The 20664-nt window shown below is 39.3% G+C and overlaps 1 protein-coding gene across 2 annotated transcripts in view; it reads left to right on the top strand.

Moving 5' to 3' along the window:
• LOC109039332 (lachesin) overlaps positions 1-20664 on the top strand; it is a 159842-nt gene that overhangs the window by 135186 nt on the left and 3992 nt on the right. The window contains exons 8-9 of one of the 2 annotated variants that reach the window (XM_072300100.1): positions 2914-2952; positions 10036-10196. In XM_072300100.1, coding sequence (XP_072156201.1) covers positions 2914-2952; positions 10036-10196 — 200 coding nt within the window. The remainder of the gene's footprint in view (positions 1-2913; positions 2953-10035; positions 10197-20664) is intronic. The other variant, XM_072300101.1, reaches the window with a different exon arrangement.

Raw genomic sequence — 20664 nt, forward strand, 5'->3', positions numbered from 1 at the left:
GCTTAGCACGTCCTCATTTTTTTGCCGAAAAATTATCAATGGTCTCTTAAAGAATCCCACAAACTCATTATAGGAATATGTGTTAATGCTGAGTTCTAATTATTTAATGTATTAAACTCGTCTATTGATCTTGATCAAAATTCATGATCACGCGATTTTTTTTTCGCACCATTCGCGGTCGATTTTTTGATAACTTGCCTAGTAGTCAAATTGGACGTATTTCTGCCAAACGGAACTATGTGCATTATGTTGTGTGCCCTGTTATGCATGAACATGTATAAAATGGGTCTCAGGGCTCATGTCTTAATGCACATAATTCCGTTTGGCAGAAATACATCCATTTGAAAATCTCTCCCATAAGGAGTTTTTGGGGTCCTTTTCTACATATGTTCCAGAAATTAGAGAGAAAGAAAAATGGGTAAGTGGTGCGAGCGTAGACCTGTTTTTTTTACAGGTTCGAATGGCGATATTTCAGTAGACATGAAATGTATGGTGTGATTTCTGGGACGAATCTTATCAATCATATACAGGGTGATCTGAAAATCTCCCGCCACTATCACCCGGCATCCCCCTGTAACTTTTGAAAAAATTGAAAGAGATACATGAAATTTTTATTAGTGATCTCAGATTATAGGAGACGACTTTTATGAGGGTGGTGCGGGATTTTTTGATCACCCTGTATAATTAATGAATGGAAAGAAACAGCTCAGGAAAAACGCTGCCAGAACGTCCGAGGGAATCTGTATATTTACTCCGAAAAAATGTTAATTTTTAGGGAGAGTTATGAATATTTTCTCTTGAAACTATCAGATTATTTAGATCTGATTGTGACTGAAATTCACTGAAAAATCAGAGAAAAAAGATTACAGATTACCTTAAAAATTTGTACTTTATCGAGAGAATTTTGCAACGTCAGAGGCTCATACTACGTTCCTCTTTGGCACAGCGGCATTTTTACCTCTTGTTTTTTGAAAATGTCGATGACCACAGTGCGAAACCGCACGTATGTCCGTTTTTGACGTTACAGACTTCCTGTTATACTTTGCTTTGTCTTTGAAAAACCGTTCAACGTAATGTCTTGAAAACTTTTTGATTTTTTTTCTCTGTCGGCAGAATGGTCTGTATAAACAAGCTAAAAAGTTGGCTTCTTTCTCAGGGAAAAAGTAAAATAAGAGCGGGAATTTTGACAAATTGTAACGGAGATACGTGGTCTTGCACTTTATGGCCTGGTTACACGATCAAATTCCCGTCGAATTCCTATCAAAATGATGACCAAGATGGCGGTCGAGAGTTATCTAGATTGATGAGTAAAATTAATTAAAACAGCGTGTTGATTGAAATAAGCATGAAATAAGCACGGTTGTGTGGGAATCAGATGAAGGATGAGCCCCACAACTCCATCATCTACCATCAAATTTTTGCAGGCCGCAGAAATTTGATGGTAGATGGTGCGCACCAGTCACCATTTGATCGGAATTTGACGGGAATTTGATCATGTAACCAGACCATTCGCTATCGATATGTGGATATGTTGGCATGAACGGCATCCATGGATGGCGCAGCATGGAGCATGTGTGGGTGCTTGCGTAATCAACGATGCCATTAATTATGAAAAAGTATCTCGAAGAAGACTAAGTGGGAAGGAGGCTGATACAAGGATGGGTGGAGTCAAGGGGTTAGTTTGGTTACGCGGTGTGATGAGGCCCGTTGGGGTGAGGGTGAAGTTAGGGGTTCAGGGTATAGGATGGGTCGGGGACGCCCCCCGGCCATTAATCCCTATGATTAATTGAACGCATAATCAAAGCCGCATAAAAACCGACCAAATTGACTGAATGCCTGAAAATTATACTCTCAAGAGGCGGGTCCATGCAAACTTGCTCCATTTTTAACTTCAGCTCCGTAAGTGTGCGAAACAACCTATAACCTGAGACATAGTATCTTGGAGGTAGTGTAATGGCTTTCCATGAAGAGAAATTACTGCAAGGGATCATCAGTAACCTTTGCCTGATGATGACTGCAAACTGATGAGCGACGTGTTGACTAATGTGTCTCACTAAAAGAAAATTCCATTCAGGTTCATCTCTTTTCCCCAACGCTCATTTCGATAGCTGTTGATAGCGATTCTTCTGATTGATTAGGTTATTTATTTCTTTTTCTCATCGTTCCCTCGTGGATAGAAGAAGTATTTTTATTTGGTGGAAGTGTAATACGAAACAGGTTTAAAATGTCAAGGGAAAACCGCAGATTCATAAAAATGTTTTGCTAAACAACAAAACTGCACAAGAAAAGATTGGAAGAGAATGAAACTAGAAGAAACTATTGGATGACACATTTCCTTTGCTGTTTTGCTGATGAGTCACGAAACAAATGGATTAGACAACAGTGAAATTAATTTGGTTCCGAGGTTCAGATTTATCGTGGGTGACATCTTATAAGGTGGACATTGGGGGCACCGAGGAGTTCTGAACCATGTACCCTAGCTTTTAAACACAACTATAATTAAATGAATTTCAAATCTGTACGCACATTAAATTTTTGGGACAAACTGCATGCATAACACAAACTTTATAATTGGCGAGAAAGAGCAAATCACATTAATTTTCCCATAATTTATCAAATACGTAAAGGCAATATTTCAAATGTTATAGACAAACAATTAAATGAATAATGAAAGTACATGCGACGCGTCCACATGAAATCATAGGCATATCCTTGTCGCTTGACTCGAATGGATTTGCCTTCATTCGATAGTATAGGCAGAATGATTCCTCAGACTCCTGACTAGTGGTATTCAACATCACCATGCAATTTATTCCCTCTCAAGATGATTATTGTAAGAGGATAGTTAAGATTATTTGATTCGACTCTATTATTTTAACTATGGTTTATTCCTGTTTTTGTTCCATGCTGTAGCACCGAAAATGCGGTTGTGCCAGTAGAAGTTATTTCAAGGTAAGTTTAGGTCTGAACCCACACAAAACCAAGGGCATGAAGTCTCCTTTTGAGGTGATTCAATGTGATCTAGGGAGCTGACCCGCCACCTCCTGGTAAACATTGGCAGTAGAATCTGTGTTCCAAAATACCATAGACCTACAGCCGGCTGTAAGATTTCCAATAGCTTCTATAGCCGGCAACACAATTTCTTATAGCCTTTTATAGCCGATGGTGACTAAGCAACAGCCTGGCGATAAAGTGTATGCTAAACGTTACTAATTACGGATGCTAGGACTTAGTGAGTTTGTGGACTACCGCTCTCTTTCTGGGCCGTAGTATCTTGATTTATTTTGCGAGGAAAGCTCCGTACTTTTGAAGGATGCCTGCCATTCCTAATATGTTGGAGCGCCTTCAATTTCGTATGATACTGTGCAATACCTCTGGTGTGAAATAGTTGCTTCAAGCGCCGCGGTATGCTGCGGTGCGGCGGGCAGCCAGCGCTGAACGCGCATTGGCGCCTACAAACCTAACAGGGATACTTCACGCATTGCGCAATGCGTGAAGTATCCCTGTTAGGTTTGTAGGCGCCAGTGCGCCGCCGCTCCGCTTTGTGTTAGGCTCTAATATTTAATCTCGTGGAGTCAGCGTTTTTCAACTCATGACTTTGAAATGTTTGCACACTCTGTATGGATTATTCTCATTTTACTTGATGAAAAAAAATATGTAGTTAAGGGAAATATAATGTGCGTTTTGTAAATATTAAGGTGATTCCGTACAAACTTAAGGATTTACAAAGCACACGAATTTCTACACAATTTCTTATAGCCTTTTATAGCCGATGGCGAAAAAGCAACAGCCAGGCGATGAAGTGTAAAGCCCGGCGATAGGAACTATAGCCCGGCTGTATACTTTTTTATCGCTTCGTGTAGCCCGGTCGTATGATTTTTTCCACTTTCTACAGCCAGCTATATGATTTTCTATCGCTCTCTTCAGTCGGCTATAAGAACTCCTATGGTATTTTGAAACGCAGCTCCTATCGCCAATTTTTACCAGGGCCACGTTGCGCTGCATAGTAAGAAAAAGTAGCCCGAATTTCGTTTTAATATGCTGCCGTTCTGAGTAAGAACGCCGCGTGAGCCTTCGGACGTTGCCATATTTCCTTCAAGAAAAACCAAATTCACCGGGAAAATTGTGCGTATTTTTCCTCATATTTGTCAGTCAATTTTTTTCAAGATTTAATCTAAAATATCTGAAAATTTCAAGGAAAAATATGCATAACTTTTATTACAGATATCTTAATATTTAATTTGAAAAATAGAATGAAATTGTGAATCAACCACTGTACTAATTGCGAGGGGCGTTGGTTCATTTGAAAGGTGTTGTTCTCAATGCTTCGGGAAAACTATAAATTATTTTCTGGGGTTCGTCCCCGATTTTTAAATCCCTAAAAACTCATAAATTGGATGAGGGGAAGTGGGGGTTTTTTGTTTTTTGTTTTTCGGAAAAGTTTTGTTGCTACGCATCTTACTTTACTGTTTGCTGTCTTTTTATCAGCTGTTTTCATTCAACAATCATCATTAAGTGAGGTTACTTCCAACACTCAACTGCCATCAACTTACATTTTTCTTTTCCCGCGTTTTTTTTTTTTTACGGTTTTTCATGATTGGTTCCATCTTTTTCCTATTGCCAATTTTTCCTCATTAAGTCAATAACCTCCAAGTTTTTTTTCTTTCTCTTTCACGCTGTTTCTTTTCAATGTGTATAAATATGTTTATTATTAATTTCCATTTTCATTTCATCCTTTTTCTTCTGATTTATTTTTTTTAATTTAAAAATTGAACTTTTCAGTTATGATTTTGTTAAAATAATAATAATTTTTACTAATTTTAATTTTAAATTTAACAGTTGTTATGAGTGAAATTTTCAATGACCGAGGCGGTCGTCCTCCAAAACGTGGTCGCGTTTTCCAGAATTCTTTGCATGTTCGTTTAGTGAAGCAAGAACTTAACTCTGTTATTAGTATAGAAAATCAAAGTTTCATTTCTTCATTTCGGAAGTATAAAATTGATGATCAGAACTTTGATGAAAATTTTGTTACCAAATTTTCAGTCGGTTCAATGAATATAATTTGTCATCATTGTGATGCTCGCCATTTTCAGGGTGAAATGTCCAATGGTCATTTTAATAACTGCTGCCAAAATGGCTTAATTTCTTTACCGAGTATTCGGACAAATACCGATTTGAAATCATTATTTTTATATTCTCCAAATTTCATAAAGCATATCAGAAATTATAATAGTGCTGTTGCTTTTGCCTCTTTCTCTGCAAATCGAATTGATATTCCGGGTGATGGACCTTATTGCTTTAAAGTTCAAGGATCCATATATAGGTAAGTTTATTACCGGAACCAGAAAGCAGACTGAACATGGAAAAAACGAAGAAGAAAAAGCGGAAAAATTAGATGAAGTTAAAACAGGAGCAGAAAAAGAAGAAGAACCAGAAGGAACAGCTACTGAAGAAGAAAAAGAAGAAGCAAAAAAAGAAAAGACAAAAGGAGGAAAGAAGAAGAGCAAAGTTGTAGGAAATATAGGAAGAAAAGCAGGACAGAAATGGCAAAAGAAGAATCAACAATTTAATCGAAAAAAAAGCAAAGTATTTAAAAAATAAAAAAAGATCTTCTTTAAAATTAGTTTGAAAACAAATGTAAAACCTAAAAAATAATTTTGTATGAAGATTAAAACAAAATTTTAGTTTAAAGTTTACTAAATAAAATTACAATTTTTGAAAACATTTGTTATATTTATTCTCTCAAAAAAATAATTAGACCCGATTCAAAGACAAAACAGAAAATTAAATGAAAATAAATAAATAAAAAAAAAAAACATGTGAAAGTGAAAAGTGTACAGGAAAAATAAGGGGCTGCGAAGCAGCCCCATAAGCCCCTAGTATGTTTTATTCGAGGAAATTTGGCAACTCTCAAATGCTCATACGGCGTTTTTCCTTAGCCTGGCAGTATGGGAAGTAAAACACGAAGTAACACAAGTTTTTTTCTGTTTGCAAAGTCAGTTTAGTGAAATTGTCCGGCCCGGTAACGCGTTTTTTTGTGTTTCGTCATGAGTTCACCCACGGAGTTGAAACAAGAGCAACGATACGCAATTCGATATTGCGTTCGTCGTGAATCATCTGCTTCTGAAACTGTGAATGAAATGACAGTGGCTCAGAAGTGTTTCAGAAGCAGATAATTCACGACGAACGCAATATCCAATTGCGTATCGTTGCTCTTGCTTCAACTCCGTGGGTGAACTCATGACGAAACACAAAAAAACGCGTTACCGGGCCGGACTATTTCACTAAACTGACTTTGCAAACAAAAAAACACTTCTCGGCTGCGATGGAAACACTTACTGACAAGTCAAACTTGCATTCAGACAAGTGGAAACTTCATTCATAACGTCTGAACCAATTGCACAGCTTGCGAAGGCAAAGTTAACGGAATGAAAAATTACCGAAAAATCCCGTAGGGGTATTTCTTACACGTCTTGGGAAAATTGATGTAACTCGTTGAGTTTTTCACCAAACTAGCTCAACTTAGGCTCGTTTAAGAGCTAAGAGTATGAGCTATCACCTCTCGCAAACCGCATGTCGATATCTATTGTAGTTCCCGAATGACAGCCTTAGTGCCAGTTGTTTTGGGACAGCCTATGTACGTTTCATGCCGACCATGCTATTTTGGCGCAATGCGTGAAGTATTTCCATAGTCTTGTAGGCGCTAATATGCGTCTCAAGCCGACCGAGCCGACCGTGCTGTGTTTGGCACAATGCGTGAAGTATCCACACGATCTTGTAGGCGCTAATATGGACTCCACGCCGACCGAGCCGACCGTGCGGCGTTCCTTAATGCGTTACGTCTACGCGGCGAAAGTTATTGCTTCTCAAAGACACAAACCGCGTAGCAGCGCAACTTGGTGGCGAATCTTGTCCCTAGATCACATTTAATTACCTCAAGTGTAGTGATTTGGCGAAATTTAGTTCCTAGCATTCAGAAAAACTTCAAATTAGCGCAGGTCTTGAAATAACAACATAAATGTACATACAATTTCCAATTTTACACTGTTTAGCTGAACGGACATTTTTGAAAAAATGCTGAGGGCAAGACGGTTTATCCGTCCAAACCACTGTCGTGCAGTTAGCTACATAACGCGCAGTTTTTGATTCGCCGATAGTCGAGTATTTGAGCATAACTTTGCCTCAGACCCAGCTTCTTTAGGCTTTCTAGCCTTTAAAATGTATGGGCCCTGTTTTTAAAAGAAAAAACAGACAAAAATATTGTAGATAGCCGACCAGGTTGGCCTACTGGTCAGCGCGTCAGACCAGCGCGTGACATTTATTTGACATTATCAGCGAGTTTGACGCTCCGCAAGATCACTACGTATGTGAAGAAGTTACTCCGAACGCAAACAAAAAACAAGCAGAAAAATCCAACATGAATATGTTGGAAAAGCGTGCCGAATAACTAAAATGTTGGACACATACCTACTATTTTCACGTCTTTGTTATTTGCATCAATTGGTACTTTTTGCTAAATTTGGGAGAAAATATTGATTCATGAACGTTGAATGTAAATTGATTTTAAAGATTCCGTCCAATTATCTTGATTTTAAGCTGATATGCGGCATTTCGCACGACCGTGATTTGGGCGAACTGCCGTGCATCGAAATCGCGTTGAGTTAATCTCTTTGGATTTCGAACTGTAACTTCTCTCCTATTCGGCCGATTTTTACAAATGAGGTCTCTTTTTATTTGTACTTTAACGGAAAGTAGGAAAAACTCGCTAAATAGACGGAAAACAATTTTTGTGAAAATTTGGTGGATCCTGGCGTCACGGTGAATGGTTAATCGGGCGTGGAAGATAATAGGTTCGACGAGGCGACCCTCTCCTCGCCGTTTTTTATTGCCTTGCTCGAAACCGGACACCCAAAGCTATATCGCGAGATAACTGCAGTGGTTTGAGTGGATTTCTGCAGGGGCCACGGTTGGTACATGGTATAAAGAGTCACGAGGCTCATCACAGATTGCACTTGCAGTGCAAGACGCTCATTGGCTAAACAGTTTTGGCGGGAAAGAAGGTTCTAGAGTTGAGTCCTCCGAGCGTAAGAAAGCTTCTATGAGGTTTCTGTCAAATGAAATAATACGGTTTTGACAGGAAAATGTTCTCAAGGGTTCCCAATTAGCAGTTCATTCGGTTTTTTGGTAAGAGACCATCAGGGCTTGACAGTATAATGGTTCAAAGACAAGAAAACGGGTCCGAGGAAAAAAATATTTGGACGGCCCGTTGAATAGCATTGGTTGATCGGTGTGCTGTACTATGGTACATCCGAGTGATTTCAAAAAGCGAGCCCTACTGGCACGTTTAAAAAAAGATAAATAAATAAACGCAAATATGTTGATTGCACTCCCCGAACACTCCGAACGTAGAAAGCGATCTAGCGGAACGTCCAACTCGACGATAAATGTTACAAATGAGGTACAATCCGACCCTTTAGATGAAATTTTTATTCTTTTTGCAAATTTTTCTCAGTGTTAAATTTCTTCTCAGGGTAAAAAGAATGCAGAACATTTTAGTGAAGAATGATGCTTGGTTTGCTCTGAAAAAAGTGAAAATTATAGGGGGTAACCTGATGACAAGTAAGACGATTCTCGGTGGATTTCGGTAGAGCCCCGTCAATTGCACTCGGATTGAGCATCTCTACTTCGGTGCAATATTTCCAAAACACATCAGCTCTCCGTCTACTTTGACCCTTGTTTTTGGTAAATGAAGAAAAAAAAAACAATAAAATGAAATTATTTAAAAATCCTTACATTACAAGTAAGACGATACTTTTATGCATCAGGCGATAATCAGTTTGCTCACATTCCTACACGCAGGCAACATCGGTTTCCGAACTAATTATCGTCTGCGGCTTTGTTGATGAATCGAGACGGGGCAGTAAGGGCGGGGGGAGGGCGCCGAGCTGAGAGTGAAAGGGACCAGAAATGATTATGAGGGACATCTGTTGATTGATTACGCAAACTATCTGATACACACTACAAATGCTGCTCACGCCTAATTTACCCGAAAACCCAAACGAGAGCGCTCGGAACAGACTATTTCCGATCTCGCCACATCACATCCGGGACGATTTGCACGCTTTCTGCGCCCTCATCTCGCTCCGGGTTACCGAACATCCCCCATTTCCCTACTCGAGTCAATCCAGAATCCCCGATATTTTCGCCCGATTCGGCGCCCCTGTACCCTCTTCCCGCTTGCCCGCATTCACTCTTGCCAACTGATTTTTCATCGCAGGTTTGCTTTTGTTCGTAACGCAGTGATTTTCTAGGTTATCATTTCCGTGGAAAGAATTGTGATATCGGTGCTCGTTTACAAAAATGAGTAGTTCCAATCGCTCAGCGTTTTGATTTGCCGACTACGTAGTTAGAAACAATCGTTTGAAAGAGCAAGAATATGTTCTTCGAAGTAAAAGTTTGATGCAAAAACAAAGTTTTTCTCCTTTGAAGCTCCATAATCATATATTGTAAAACAGATAAAAATATTACTTAAACTTAAAAAAAAGTGAATGAAAATGTTCTGCAGATTTAGATCTTTGCCAAAATGTACTTGTTTCGCTAACTGGTCTCTTAATTGTAATACCAAGTGAATGATTGAGGCTAGGAATACTTACACGTTTTTCCTACATGTTACGTGTCAGCTCCTAGCTTTTTTTGGCTTGTGAGACAAAACTGAGGACCATATGGTGAGGACCACCTCTGTGGCAGGATAATGGTATGCTCCTTAAGTGATAGATGACCATAATATAAAAATACAATCCCTCCCGAACTTCTTTAGCCAAAATTTTAAAAAAACTTCAAGCTTTTTCGTAAAATTTTAAAAACGCGTGTATGCCTCTACGTTAAGACATATAAATTATATCAAAAGACATAACTGTTAAAATACATATCTATCTACTTAATAAAGTGTCATATACGGCATATCAGGTGTTTTATAGTTAGAACTGTATACCATGTATTTATTTTTCCAGTATCTGACTCAAATGTTTTCTTTAGTTCTGATTCCAGGGCGAAGTACACGATACAGGAAAATCGATCAGTGTATAAGGTGTACATGAGTCTTTTCATAAAAGATTTCAACATGAGTGATGTCGGCACATACAATTGCGTCGCAACTAACTCACTAGGAAGGGCGGAAGCCACGATCAGACTGTACAGTAAGTATTAAGTGACGCACTGGGCCGTACGTATTATGAAAACACATGCAGTAAAAATACGAGATTTTTTAATGATAACCAATTTGTACCCAAAAATTTGTTTGGTCTAAATCGACGTATCACTTTATTTTAATGTTACTTTGAGAGAGTACACTTCTGCCTTGCTAAGGAAAAACGCCGCAAGAGCCTTCAGGCATTGTCAAATTTCGCTTGGTAAACCACGAATTTTCGAGAACATTTGCAAGCTACTTTTTTCTAATTTTTTTATTTTGTTTTTGTTAGCAATTTCACCTAAAAGTCTTGAAAATTTCGAGGAAAGATATTGATAGCTTTTCTCAGAGATTAACATTTAATCGAAGGAAATTTGGCAACTTCCAAATGTTCATACGGCGTTTTTCCACAGCACGGCAGAATAAAGGCTTGTCGTAGTAAGAGAGTGTCCTTTCGCCTTCAATTTTTAGTGTCGGTAACAGGAGCACCCAAGTGGTTTAATAGTCGTCATCGTGTGAGGTTGGGTGTCGTCGTGAAATGGCAAGCTCATTCGAAATGCACCCAAAATGTAACTTCTTACCAGACCGGATGTATCAGTGAGCCTCTTGTTGATTGGAATAACTATGCATGCCTCCAGGTTTGTTCGTTGTCTATTTAGGCAAACTAACATGAACATCTAGCGGGCGATCTAGAGCGAACTTACTTGTTCTGGATATTCTGACCTTTATTTTGGCGCGATCTCGACACATTTTCTCACACCTCTACACCTATACTTTATATTTATTTTCTCGCAGTATTTTTAGCGTTTCTCTTTTTCCTCTTCATCTCTGTTTCAATTTTATAGGTCTCTCTATGTATGCATTTTCCAAAGAGAAAGAAGAAACGAAAAGGAGGAAACAAGGAAATATTCAGGAAAATCTAACGTAGAATTCGATTTCTCCAAACATACTGTAACCTAACAAACACAAAAAACGCACAAAGTAGAATGAAGACAACATCCATTTACAACAAGAAGTTAAAACTTACATTATTCATAATATTTCGGTATTTAGGGCCTCAATTGGATTACATTTTGCAATAAGGAACCACTATTTCTGGCCCATTTTAGAAACAACATATATGCCATCGGTTTCCCTATGCAAATATGTGCTTTTATAGGAGAGCCAGGGATAGTGGTTCCTTTTTGCAAAATGTAATCCAATTCGGTACAATTGTGAAGACAATATGTTCTCATAATAGTCAGATAATATGAATGCATACAGGCTTTACGAGAGATGATTCTTTCCACTGCAGTCGGTTTGAATAATTAAAAAATTTGTCTGTCTCCAAAAAAGCCGTGAATCTGTGCGAAATAAAATAATTGATGGCTCGCCCTTTGCGAGGGCGTGGAGCAAAAAACTTTTAAGCGATTTATGCGGGTCCGTGCACATGATGGTCATTGGTGCTCAATCAATCTCCTCTCTGTTGCCATCTCCCGTAAAATTTCCTGTAATGATGTCATCCCGGTCAAAGAGCAAGGATAATAGCTTCCCCATCCTCACCACACTTTACTCTTCATCTGAGCTCATGGCATGCTGGCAAAACTAGGAACATCACATGTTTCAGTACGTGACACCACTAATTTCACATATATTTTTTCACACGCGTATTTTTCAAATTAAAAAAAAGGCCACAAAATATCTAAAAATTCCAGCACTACTACAAATAAGACAAAAGGAAGTCACAGTATATAGAAATACAAGAACATGAATAAGGAACGTTGATAACGGCGCAGAGATACGAATATTCGTGCTTGATGAATGGCCGCGTTGTATCCGCAACTTATATCCGGAACTTTTCAAATATGCCAGGGAATGTTTAAATTTGCGCGTCCGTCTCAGGTGATCGCTGCTCAATTATGGGAGTTATTTTAAAAGTACTTCCCCCCCCCTCCCTCCACTCCCAAAAAGCTTTTCCCATTTCTGAAGTTGTAGAGATGTCGCAGGCAATTAGTCAAATCAGGCATTTAGTCAAATGTAGGCAATCGTCAACCTTTTACCGGAACCACTGTGGATTCGCCCTAGGGAGGTTGATAAAGTGCTAGGCATATGATAAAGAGCTAGGCATTTGGACTAATGCGTATGGCCTTTAGGCCAATAGTGAAACTCGTTAAAAATCAGGCAAATAGTCAATATTAGCAATTAATACGAACAATTTACTACCGAAGTCATTTGTTGAGCTATAAGTTGATGGTGGCATCTTGAGGAGCATTTGCGTTAGTTCTTGTGAAGCACAGAAAACGCTTCGGTATCACATGGTTTTTTGCTGGATCAGAAACACTTTCATAACACTTGGCCAAAATCGAGGCGGCTGCAAACCCGCCTCACGGTCGATATGAATATTTACGCGGGGGAATTTGTGAAAAGTCGAAATAACAGTCGCTTCGTCGACGGACAGGTCTGGCGCACCCATTTTTTATGATTCCACCATTAGTCCGATTGGTCAACCTCGTTACGCAAATCTGTTACGAAACCTTTTACCTACTAGATGGATCAGCCGGCCCTCTATCGACATTTGGGCGGCTAAAATAACTTAGTTTCTATTTGTAAATCATCAAACAGTTTTTTAATTGATTCTGCCATGTAGTGCTGCATCTATTTGCCTTTCCTGTTTCAGACCGGGTCTGACGAATTACTATTTCATTCTGGCATAAGTTACAAAGGACGGAAGGGGAGTATGCCGTCTTCGAGGGTAGTTTGCCCACATTGTGCATGGCAGACATCTAGGAATGTCGAACATGTTCAGTTATACCCCTGTATGACAGTTACAGTAGGGACATCATTTATGTCATTACAAAATTAGCCGCTTTTTTAAGGTGCATCCGATGCGTTCCGCTCATTTTGAATCCCTTAGCGCGTTTTCTATCTATTCCCTTTGTTCTGCAATGTTTTCCAAATTTCTTAGTCGTTAATTTAGGTGGGCCCAAGAATGGAGGATGGTATATTGCACTGCTCAGCCGGTCAGAAAACTTTGGCCCCGGTTCCGTTCATGTGGATATGTGGCTGAATCACCTTCGGGGCAACAAAATCTTTGTCAAATGCTCAGGCATTTAATAAAATGCCTAGGAATGTACTCAAGACGCTAGGCATATAGTCAAATGCCAGGCAAATAGTAACTTCGTTAAGTTTCTTACATTTCTGACTATTGCTAGGCAAAATTTTGACTAAATGCCTGATTTGACTAATTGCCTGCGCAGAGACCTGATCGCACGTTGATGACGGCGCAGAGATGCGACTATTCGTGCTTGACGGATATCCGTATTGCATCTGTAAGTTTGAAGGCGCGATGATGCGTGCGTGAATTTGCAGAGCTGCGTTCTAGCCGATGAGGTGTCGCTGCTTTTCGGGAGAAAAGTTAATAAACGAAGCCGGATTACGTCTCTTCTGTCTTCGGGTGTAATGCTCAAGTGGTCATTGAAGCACCACTACAAATGAGACAAATGGAGCCGCAACACAACATGGAAATAGAGCAACGGAAAGAATACGCATTGATGACGGCGCAGAGATACAACTATCCGTACTTGATGCATGTCCATGTCACATCTGCAAAATTGAAGGCGCGATGACGCGGGGCGTGAACTCTTAAACGCTTTGCTCTGTGCTGCCGATGAGGTTTCGCTCGTATTCGGGAGAGAAGTTGAAAGAAAAGGCCCGATTACGTATCTCCTATCTTCGGCTGTGCTCACGTAGCCCTTGAAGCACCATTACAAGTAAGACAAACCAAATCAGACGCAGTATGGAGATAGAGCAAGGAATGGACGGCGCAGAGGATACTTCGTAACTTCGTAACGGATGTCCGTGTTGCATCTGTAAAATTGAAGGCGTGATGGCGTGCCAACGTGCCAACGCTTCGCTCTAATTCAGGAAAAATGTTGAACAACGAGGCCTGACTACAACTCTCCTATTTTCGGCTGTGTAGACACTGCATTTTTTCCTTACTATCAAATTGATGTCTGATTCTTTTTTACGATGCATTAGTGGAGCTATATCTAGAGCTTGTAATTTATTTCTTATCGTTGCAAAAATCATGAAAATCGGCCCGGTAGATACTTAGAACAAACTGCGAAAAAAGAATATTATCATTGTTAGAACTGGATAATTCTTTAATTTATCACGTAATGTAAATAAAACAAAAACCTGGATCATATTTCCAAAATCTGAAGCAAGCGGGCTCATTTAGGGGCGATCACCCGTCAATAGCTCAAAAATCATGGACATTGGGCCCAGTAGAACAGTAGAACGAACAGTGGTAAAAAATAAAAATTTAGGATGTCAGAGAACTTGTAGTAATGATATCAATAGAATGATATTTTAGCTCGCATAACGGCAACAATCCACAGATTTTAACAAGTGCAATGGCGAAGAGAAGACAAGCAGAGGCGGAAAGAGCCGAATCAAAAGTGAAAGAGGTAGAGGAACAAACAAGTCTAGCAATAAATTCCAGGGGAACATCTCAGAGGGAGGATTGACCCAAACCTTAAAACCTGCATACAAAGACAATAAATCATTGATATTGCCGGGAGCCCAAAGTGCCAAGAACGGAGGGATGAGAGGGTAAGAAAGCTCACCCCTCTACCAGCGCTCTCTCCTCCTCTAACTGGTGGGAAAGAATGAAACAAATTGCTTTCATAATTTAAACCCTTAACAGGGAACTAATCCCTATTTATAAATTAAAAAAGAAAATACAAATTGAATACATCAATCTATATTACCGGTCTTCTAAGGTTAAATACCAACTTTGAGGCGGCTTGAGGAGGATGAAGGATCTTGGAGGATAGGCTTATTTGCTTACTGTGTTTCTCGTACCTTTTCCTTCCGTCAACCTCTCAGCTGGTATTTCAAATCCTTCCTCAGAATGCTGTCTGAAGAAGATGAAGAGTTCCTTTTGCCTTAGTCGTCTACACAGTTGCCTCACAACGGCAAATCCTAAAACATATTCTCAGCTATACGACAATCAAATAATCGGCTTCGGTCCAAAATAAAGCATAGTGGATGATCAATTATCAGGTGTAATATGGTCACTCTCTGACGTAAGGGCGTATCTAAATGTCTTTTTGAGCCTTAAAAAGCATGGAGTTATTCGGAGAACAGGACTCACGTGGAAATTCCCTTACGTCAAAGGGACGACGATATGGCGGAGGTTCGCGCCGCAGAACAAAAATAACGGATGATCTAGACTTCTAAAAAAAAAGAATAAAACATGCCATTTTAGGCTCTGTTTTGTTACGAGAAAGCACAAGTTTGGCCAATTTCCTATCGTATTTGTAGACATAGTCATTTGATTGAAAAAAAAAGAAAAAAAAGAAAAAAATTACAAAACACACAAATATTTTCAGTTTTTGCCCGAAAAGCCTGTTGTTTCTGGAGAGACCACGTTTCAGCGGTGAAATTGTCGCTCCTCTGACGCGAAGTAAGGTTGTATCTCTGTTTTTACATGAGCTTCAAAAAGCTAAGAGTTATACGGAGACAAGGCTCATGCGAAAATCTAGATTTGCGGTACAGAAGCGACGAAATAGCGACGCCAGATGACCACACAAACGGATAATCAATACGCGGATACTATATGGACTGCATTTTGCAATTTGGAGCTATAAATTCTGGCTTCTCTAGAAAAACACTTATGGGCATAGGGAAACTAATGGCACATACGTTGTTTTTAAACCGGGTTACAATTTATAGTTCCACCTGATCAACTGTATGTGCATTGATGACGTCATAAATTCCCATTATGCGTGTATTCGTTCAATTGAAAATATTCATCACTGTTTTTTAACGGTAATTTACATCTTACTAGACCGTAAAAATTCACCATCTCAACAAGAAGACCTAACTTAACAAGTCAAAACCAAATAAGAGGAGGGCAGAAATGCGCAACATCACGAAGCCGTTAAGTGCAGGAGGGGCACTTATCGGTATTGCGGTGTTTTGGAATGTGCACAGCTAATTTTTATTTTTGGGTGGAAACTTTTGGGTAATTTTTCTAAAAGTTTTCGTGAAGAGCATTGCAAATTTATATAGAATAGTAAAAGTCTCAACACATTTTATGTATTTTCTTTGATCATAAGAAATGGAACGTTGGCGAAGATTCTTCGGACGCTGCGACCTAGAAGTTCCCTTTTTGCGCCCAGCGCTCCATGATTGCATTATAATTGTGATTGTTACTTGTCAGGCTGATTTCAATAAGTGATATACTAAAATAGGAGATATAAAACTATTTTTACCGCGAGGCTCAATGAAAATATCATTTTCTTAGAAAAAAATCGGATTCAGAAAAATAAAAATATCAATAAGAAAAGGAAACAAAATCTCTTATTCCTGAGACTATAGTAATTTCTAATTTTGCCGTTTTTCGGTGATCAAGAGACAGTATCTTTAATTAGTCGAGTTAAGAGAGGAACTAAACACGCAATTTGGCCTGGAGCTCAGCGCAGAGAGGAATGATGACGAGGACTTGCGATAGAAAGGACAAGCCCTCGGCGCGGCGGTCGGCATGTAACACATATTAGCGCCTACAAGACTGCATGAATACTTCACCCATCGCGTCAAACACAGTGCGGTCAGGAGCGGTGGGCGTGAAACGCATAGCGCCTACAAGACTGCAGGAATACTTCACGCATTGCGTCAAACACAGTGCGATCAGCGCAGGGCAGCGGCGGAAGTTAAAATTATTGAACCACATTTATGTTTGTTCTTTCATAATTTTTTGGTTCATTTCTTATAAATGGAGGACCTTGTCCACACAGCGATAGATTTACGGCACTTAACTTTCGCGTCAAGTTCCGTGAAATTTTGCAACTTTTGAAATGTATCCAACACGAGTAGGTAAACGCGTTTTATGCACCCCTCCCCCTCCGGCACTTTCACTTGATGGTTTTTATTGATGTTTCAAAACGAATGAGAAGGGGGCGGCAAAATACAGGAGGCCCATGGGCGGCAAGTAGGTAAATCCGGTCCTGATCCCATTTAATCAATAATCAAATCTCATGCTAAAGAATCCCTTCATTAAGCGGTGGCTGTTTGTCTAACGACTAAGGTCAAGTGACCCTCATCTAGAGGGCGCAAGGTTTCATTAAAAAAAAAAAAAAAAAAAAAAAAAAAAAAAAAAAAAAAAAAAAAAAAAAAGACCGTTTAAAGTGCAAGAATGAAATTGGCAGACAAACGAGGACAACTTGGCAACATGTTCGGAGATCTCCTTATTTTAAACATCCTCGCGTGCATACTATTGCGGCCTCTTTAACTGCCCCTGAAATCATCTCAAGAGGAATTTAATCCGGGCGCCCCTGCTCCACCCTCTTGGTTAATCTGTGGCTTAATTTGGTGCTCTCATTATCTGAAACCCTCCTCGCGGTTTCTGCAACCTTTATGCAATCATTCCTTTTATTCATCCTGAACTTTGGTGGGCAATCACGGGGGAAGTCTACATAAATTTTTGGGCCGATTTAGTGCCTCTGTATGCCTTTGTTCTACTTTAGTGGAATGTTAGTACCCGTTCCATTCGTTTTATCTCCTCCCCTCCTGCGATATTTTTGGGCAAATGAAACCCACGCACATATCAACGGCGTAAGTCCGCAATGAAGTTTTTGCAGAATTTTCTTCGCACGGAGAAGAAAAAGCACGGCAGTTTTAAAGAATTGCCGTTGAGTAGTTTTCCGCTCAAAAAATATAGTATGACAGGAAGTCTAAGACGTCGCAAACCGAGTTATGCGATTTCCGACTTACACCGTCGATATGCACTGATGTCAAAATGCTCTTACCTATACATAGATAGAGATTTCCATGTTTATGGTTACTTTCGGTTACTTTGAGTTACTTTTTTTCAGTTAGGTCAACCAAAAAAACATGGAGATCGATCAAATTTTTGGTTAAATCGACCATATTCGTAGGTTATTCTGAGACATCTGGGAATGAAGAAACTGTCCTGCTGAATTTTTTCCCCTCGAAGTCACCTAAAAGTTGCGACTGGCGAGTGGCTGGCGCATTCATGATCAAAATCTTTTAGGAGTTTGTAATGTAACAGATAGGATTTGAGTTTCTGAAGGGAAGCACCCTTCAATGTGGTTTTAAAACGATGACGCCTTTCAATAAATTGTTAATCAGTGATTAATTCTTTTTTTTTTGAGGATTTGCAACTTGGTTTACGTTGAATTCCAGTTTAAAATTTTTGGGAGACCAAAATAATCCTTATCTTATAGTTAAACAGGGAAAAATGTCACTCTGCTCAAATGTGTCATCAGATCGGCTGAAATGTTTTGGTATAACATCAAGGTCTCATCATACTCAGTAAAAAATTCTACTTAGATGTTAAAATCTCAGTTTCATTTTGTGGCACTGCCATTCAATAAGACAAGCAAAATCAAAAGTTGTCGACCTATGTTTCAGCTCCACTTAAAGAGGAAGTCCAACCATATTTTTAAAATTTCTAAGCAGAATCAAAGCGTGTTGATCTGTGATTACACTAAGCGGAAATCCGTCCTTGATGACCATTGAACGTGATGTTACCACTGACGTTCTCAGAGTAAAATGAAAGGCCGGGCTTTTCAGCTTCATATTAGCGCTCAACGTAGCGTAATATTAGCGAGACTGGAGGGAACTTTTTTGACCACACGTATAACGCTTGACCGATTTGCCAAAGTTCTCCGCGCGAGGGCGAACTCACTTTTTGGTTAATCAAAACCGCATTCTCTTTGCATGCTCCTCAGTCCCAGAGAGAACTGCCAGACCAACAATAGTAACTTTCATAGGTGGGAAGAGGTTCGCTACTTTAATGCAGTCGGCAAAATCTAACTTCAATTCGTATAAATAAAATGCCCGTGCACGACGCTATAATTTACTCAGCTCCAGCCCTTTTGTTCCCTTTCTCTGTTTCTTTTTTAGTATAGATCGTATTCGATACATCAAACGGGTGAGATTGTATCGATATCGATTGGTTCAAAACATAAACATAGCCTCAAAAGTAAATTCAGAAATCTGAGAAAACGGGTCTTTTGTGACAGATTTTTTATTCTTTTGAGTACCAAATGCCAATGCAAAGTGAAATTGTCAGGAAATTTTTCATTTTCAGCTTTTCCAACTTGAATCCTTAAGGTTTGGTTTGAGGTTATGTTCTATTGTTTTGAACCAAACGATACTTATATCCGTTATCGAATGCGGTCCATTAAACAAGTAACCTCTGGAGAAACTATTTTTCTATCTTTCTTTGTTTAGATTAGTCCCTAAAAAGAAAAACTGCAAAACTAATGAAACGTAACAGAAAGCACACAGATTTTCTGCGCTAAAAAGGACCAATATTCGCCTGTTTCTGTTAGAGATCTCTCTGTGAAGCACGGAATTCATTTTATTGCGGAGCCTATTTTGGCCCCAGAAAACGCGAGTGACATGGGTAAAGAGTGAGATCTGCTCCGAAAAGGTGGGATTCACTCCACAAAAAAGATAGGTTCCGCTCCGCATTATTCACATCACTCTGGTTTTCCGGGGGAGAAAGAGGCTACAGAATAAAGTCTACTTTGATTTCCCCTTCAAGTTTTTAATATTGAATCGATGGTGTTATAAGATGACTGAAAGAGATATGGATCATATCACAAAAATGAACTTTTAAGCAATCGGATACTTTTCAGTTTTAGGAAGAATAATATTTCATTTGTATGACGCGGCAAAATGTACATGCATTCACATTGTTTTCTATTTGCATCCATCCAACTTACAAACAGATCCTTCTTCTTGGAAATATTCAATCTTCCGTTCAACGTTGCTCAAGTTGACAGTCACTTCACTTGCCTTGAAACCATTAATTATCGAAAGTACAGAAAGGAAACAAAAACTCTCGAAAGAGCTTTGATTAAAATTCGGTGCCATTGGAAAATCGAACGTGGTGGTTTTCTCTTAAACCGGGTTTCTTTCCGGTAGCATAGATACAAATCTAATGTCACTCACACTGAACCCATTTTAAGCTTCGCGAATTTTCTCTCAGACGTGTTGTGAAATACAGAAATTATACACGAAATGCGGAAACGCTGTATTCCTGCTCATCGGCGAATATGCACGGTCTAGTTCTCAATGTACTTACTTTGCCATTTCACTTCACACCCAATACGACCCGGAAATAGAGGGAGGGGGTGAAGAGATCAGATGCAAATCGACTTTCACGCTTCGATGAATGGTGCAGTCATAACTCGATTATATACCACTCGCGTTAATTTTTTTAAAAAAAAAAAACTTGTCCTCACATGCAAAAATGTATGTCCCTTCCACGCTGGCCCTTTTAACGGCGATGCCTCTCTGCTCTTTTAAACTTCTCTGATATTGCGGTTGCAAGGATCGCACTGACAAATGGTAAATAAGTTTTTTTTAGCGAATTGTCCTTGATTTAAAGAAAATGTTATCAATGCAATATTTTTTTTTTTTTTTTTTTTTTTTTTTTGGAGGGAAACTCATGTTTTAAT

This window comes from Bemisia tabaci, chromosome 4, assembly GCF_918797505.1.
Source record: "Bemisia tabaci chromosome 4, PGI_BMITA_v3".
Lineage (NCBI taxonomy): Eukaryota > Metazoa > Arthropoda > Insecta > Hemiptera > Aleyrodidae > Bemisia > Bemisia tabaci.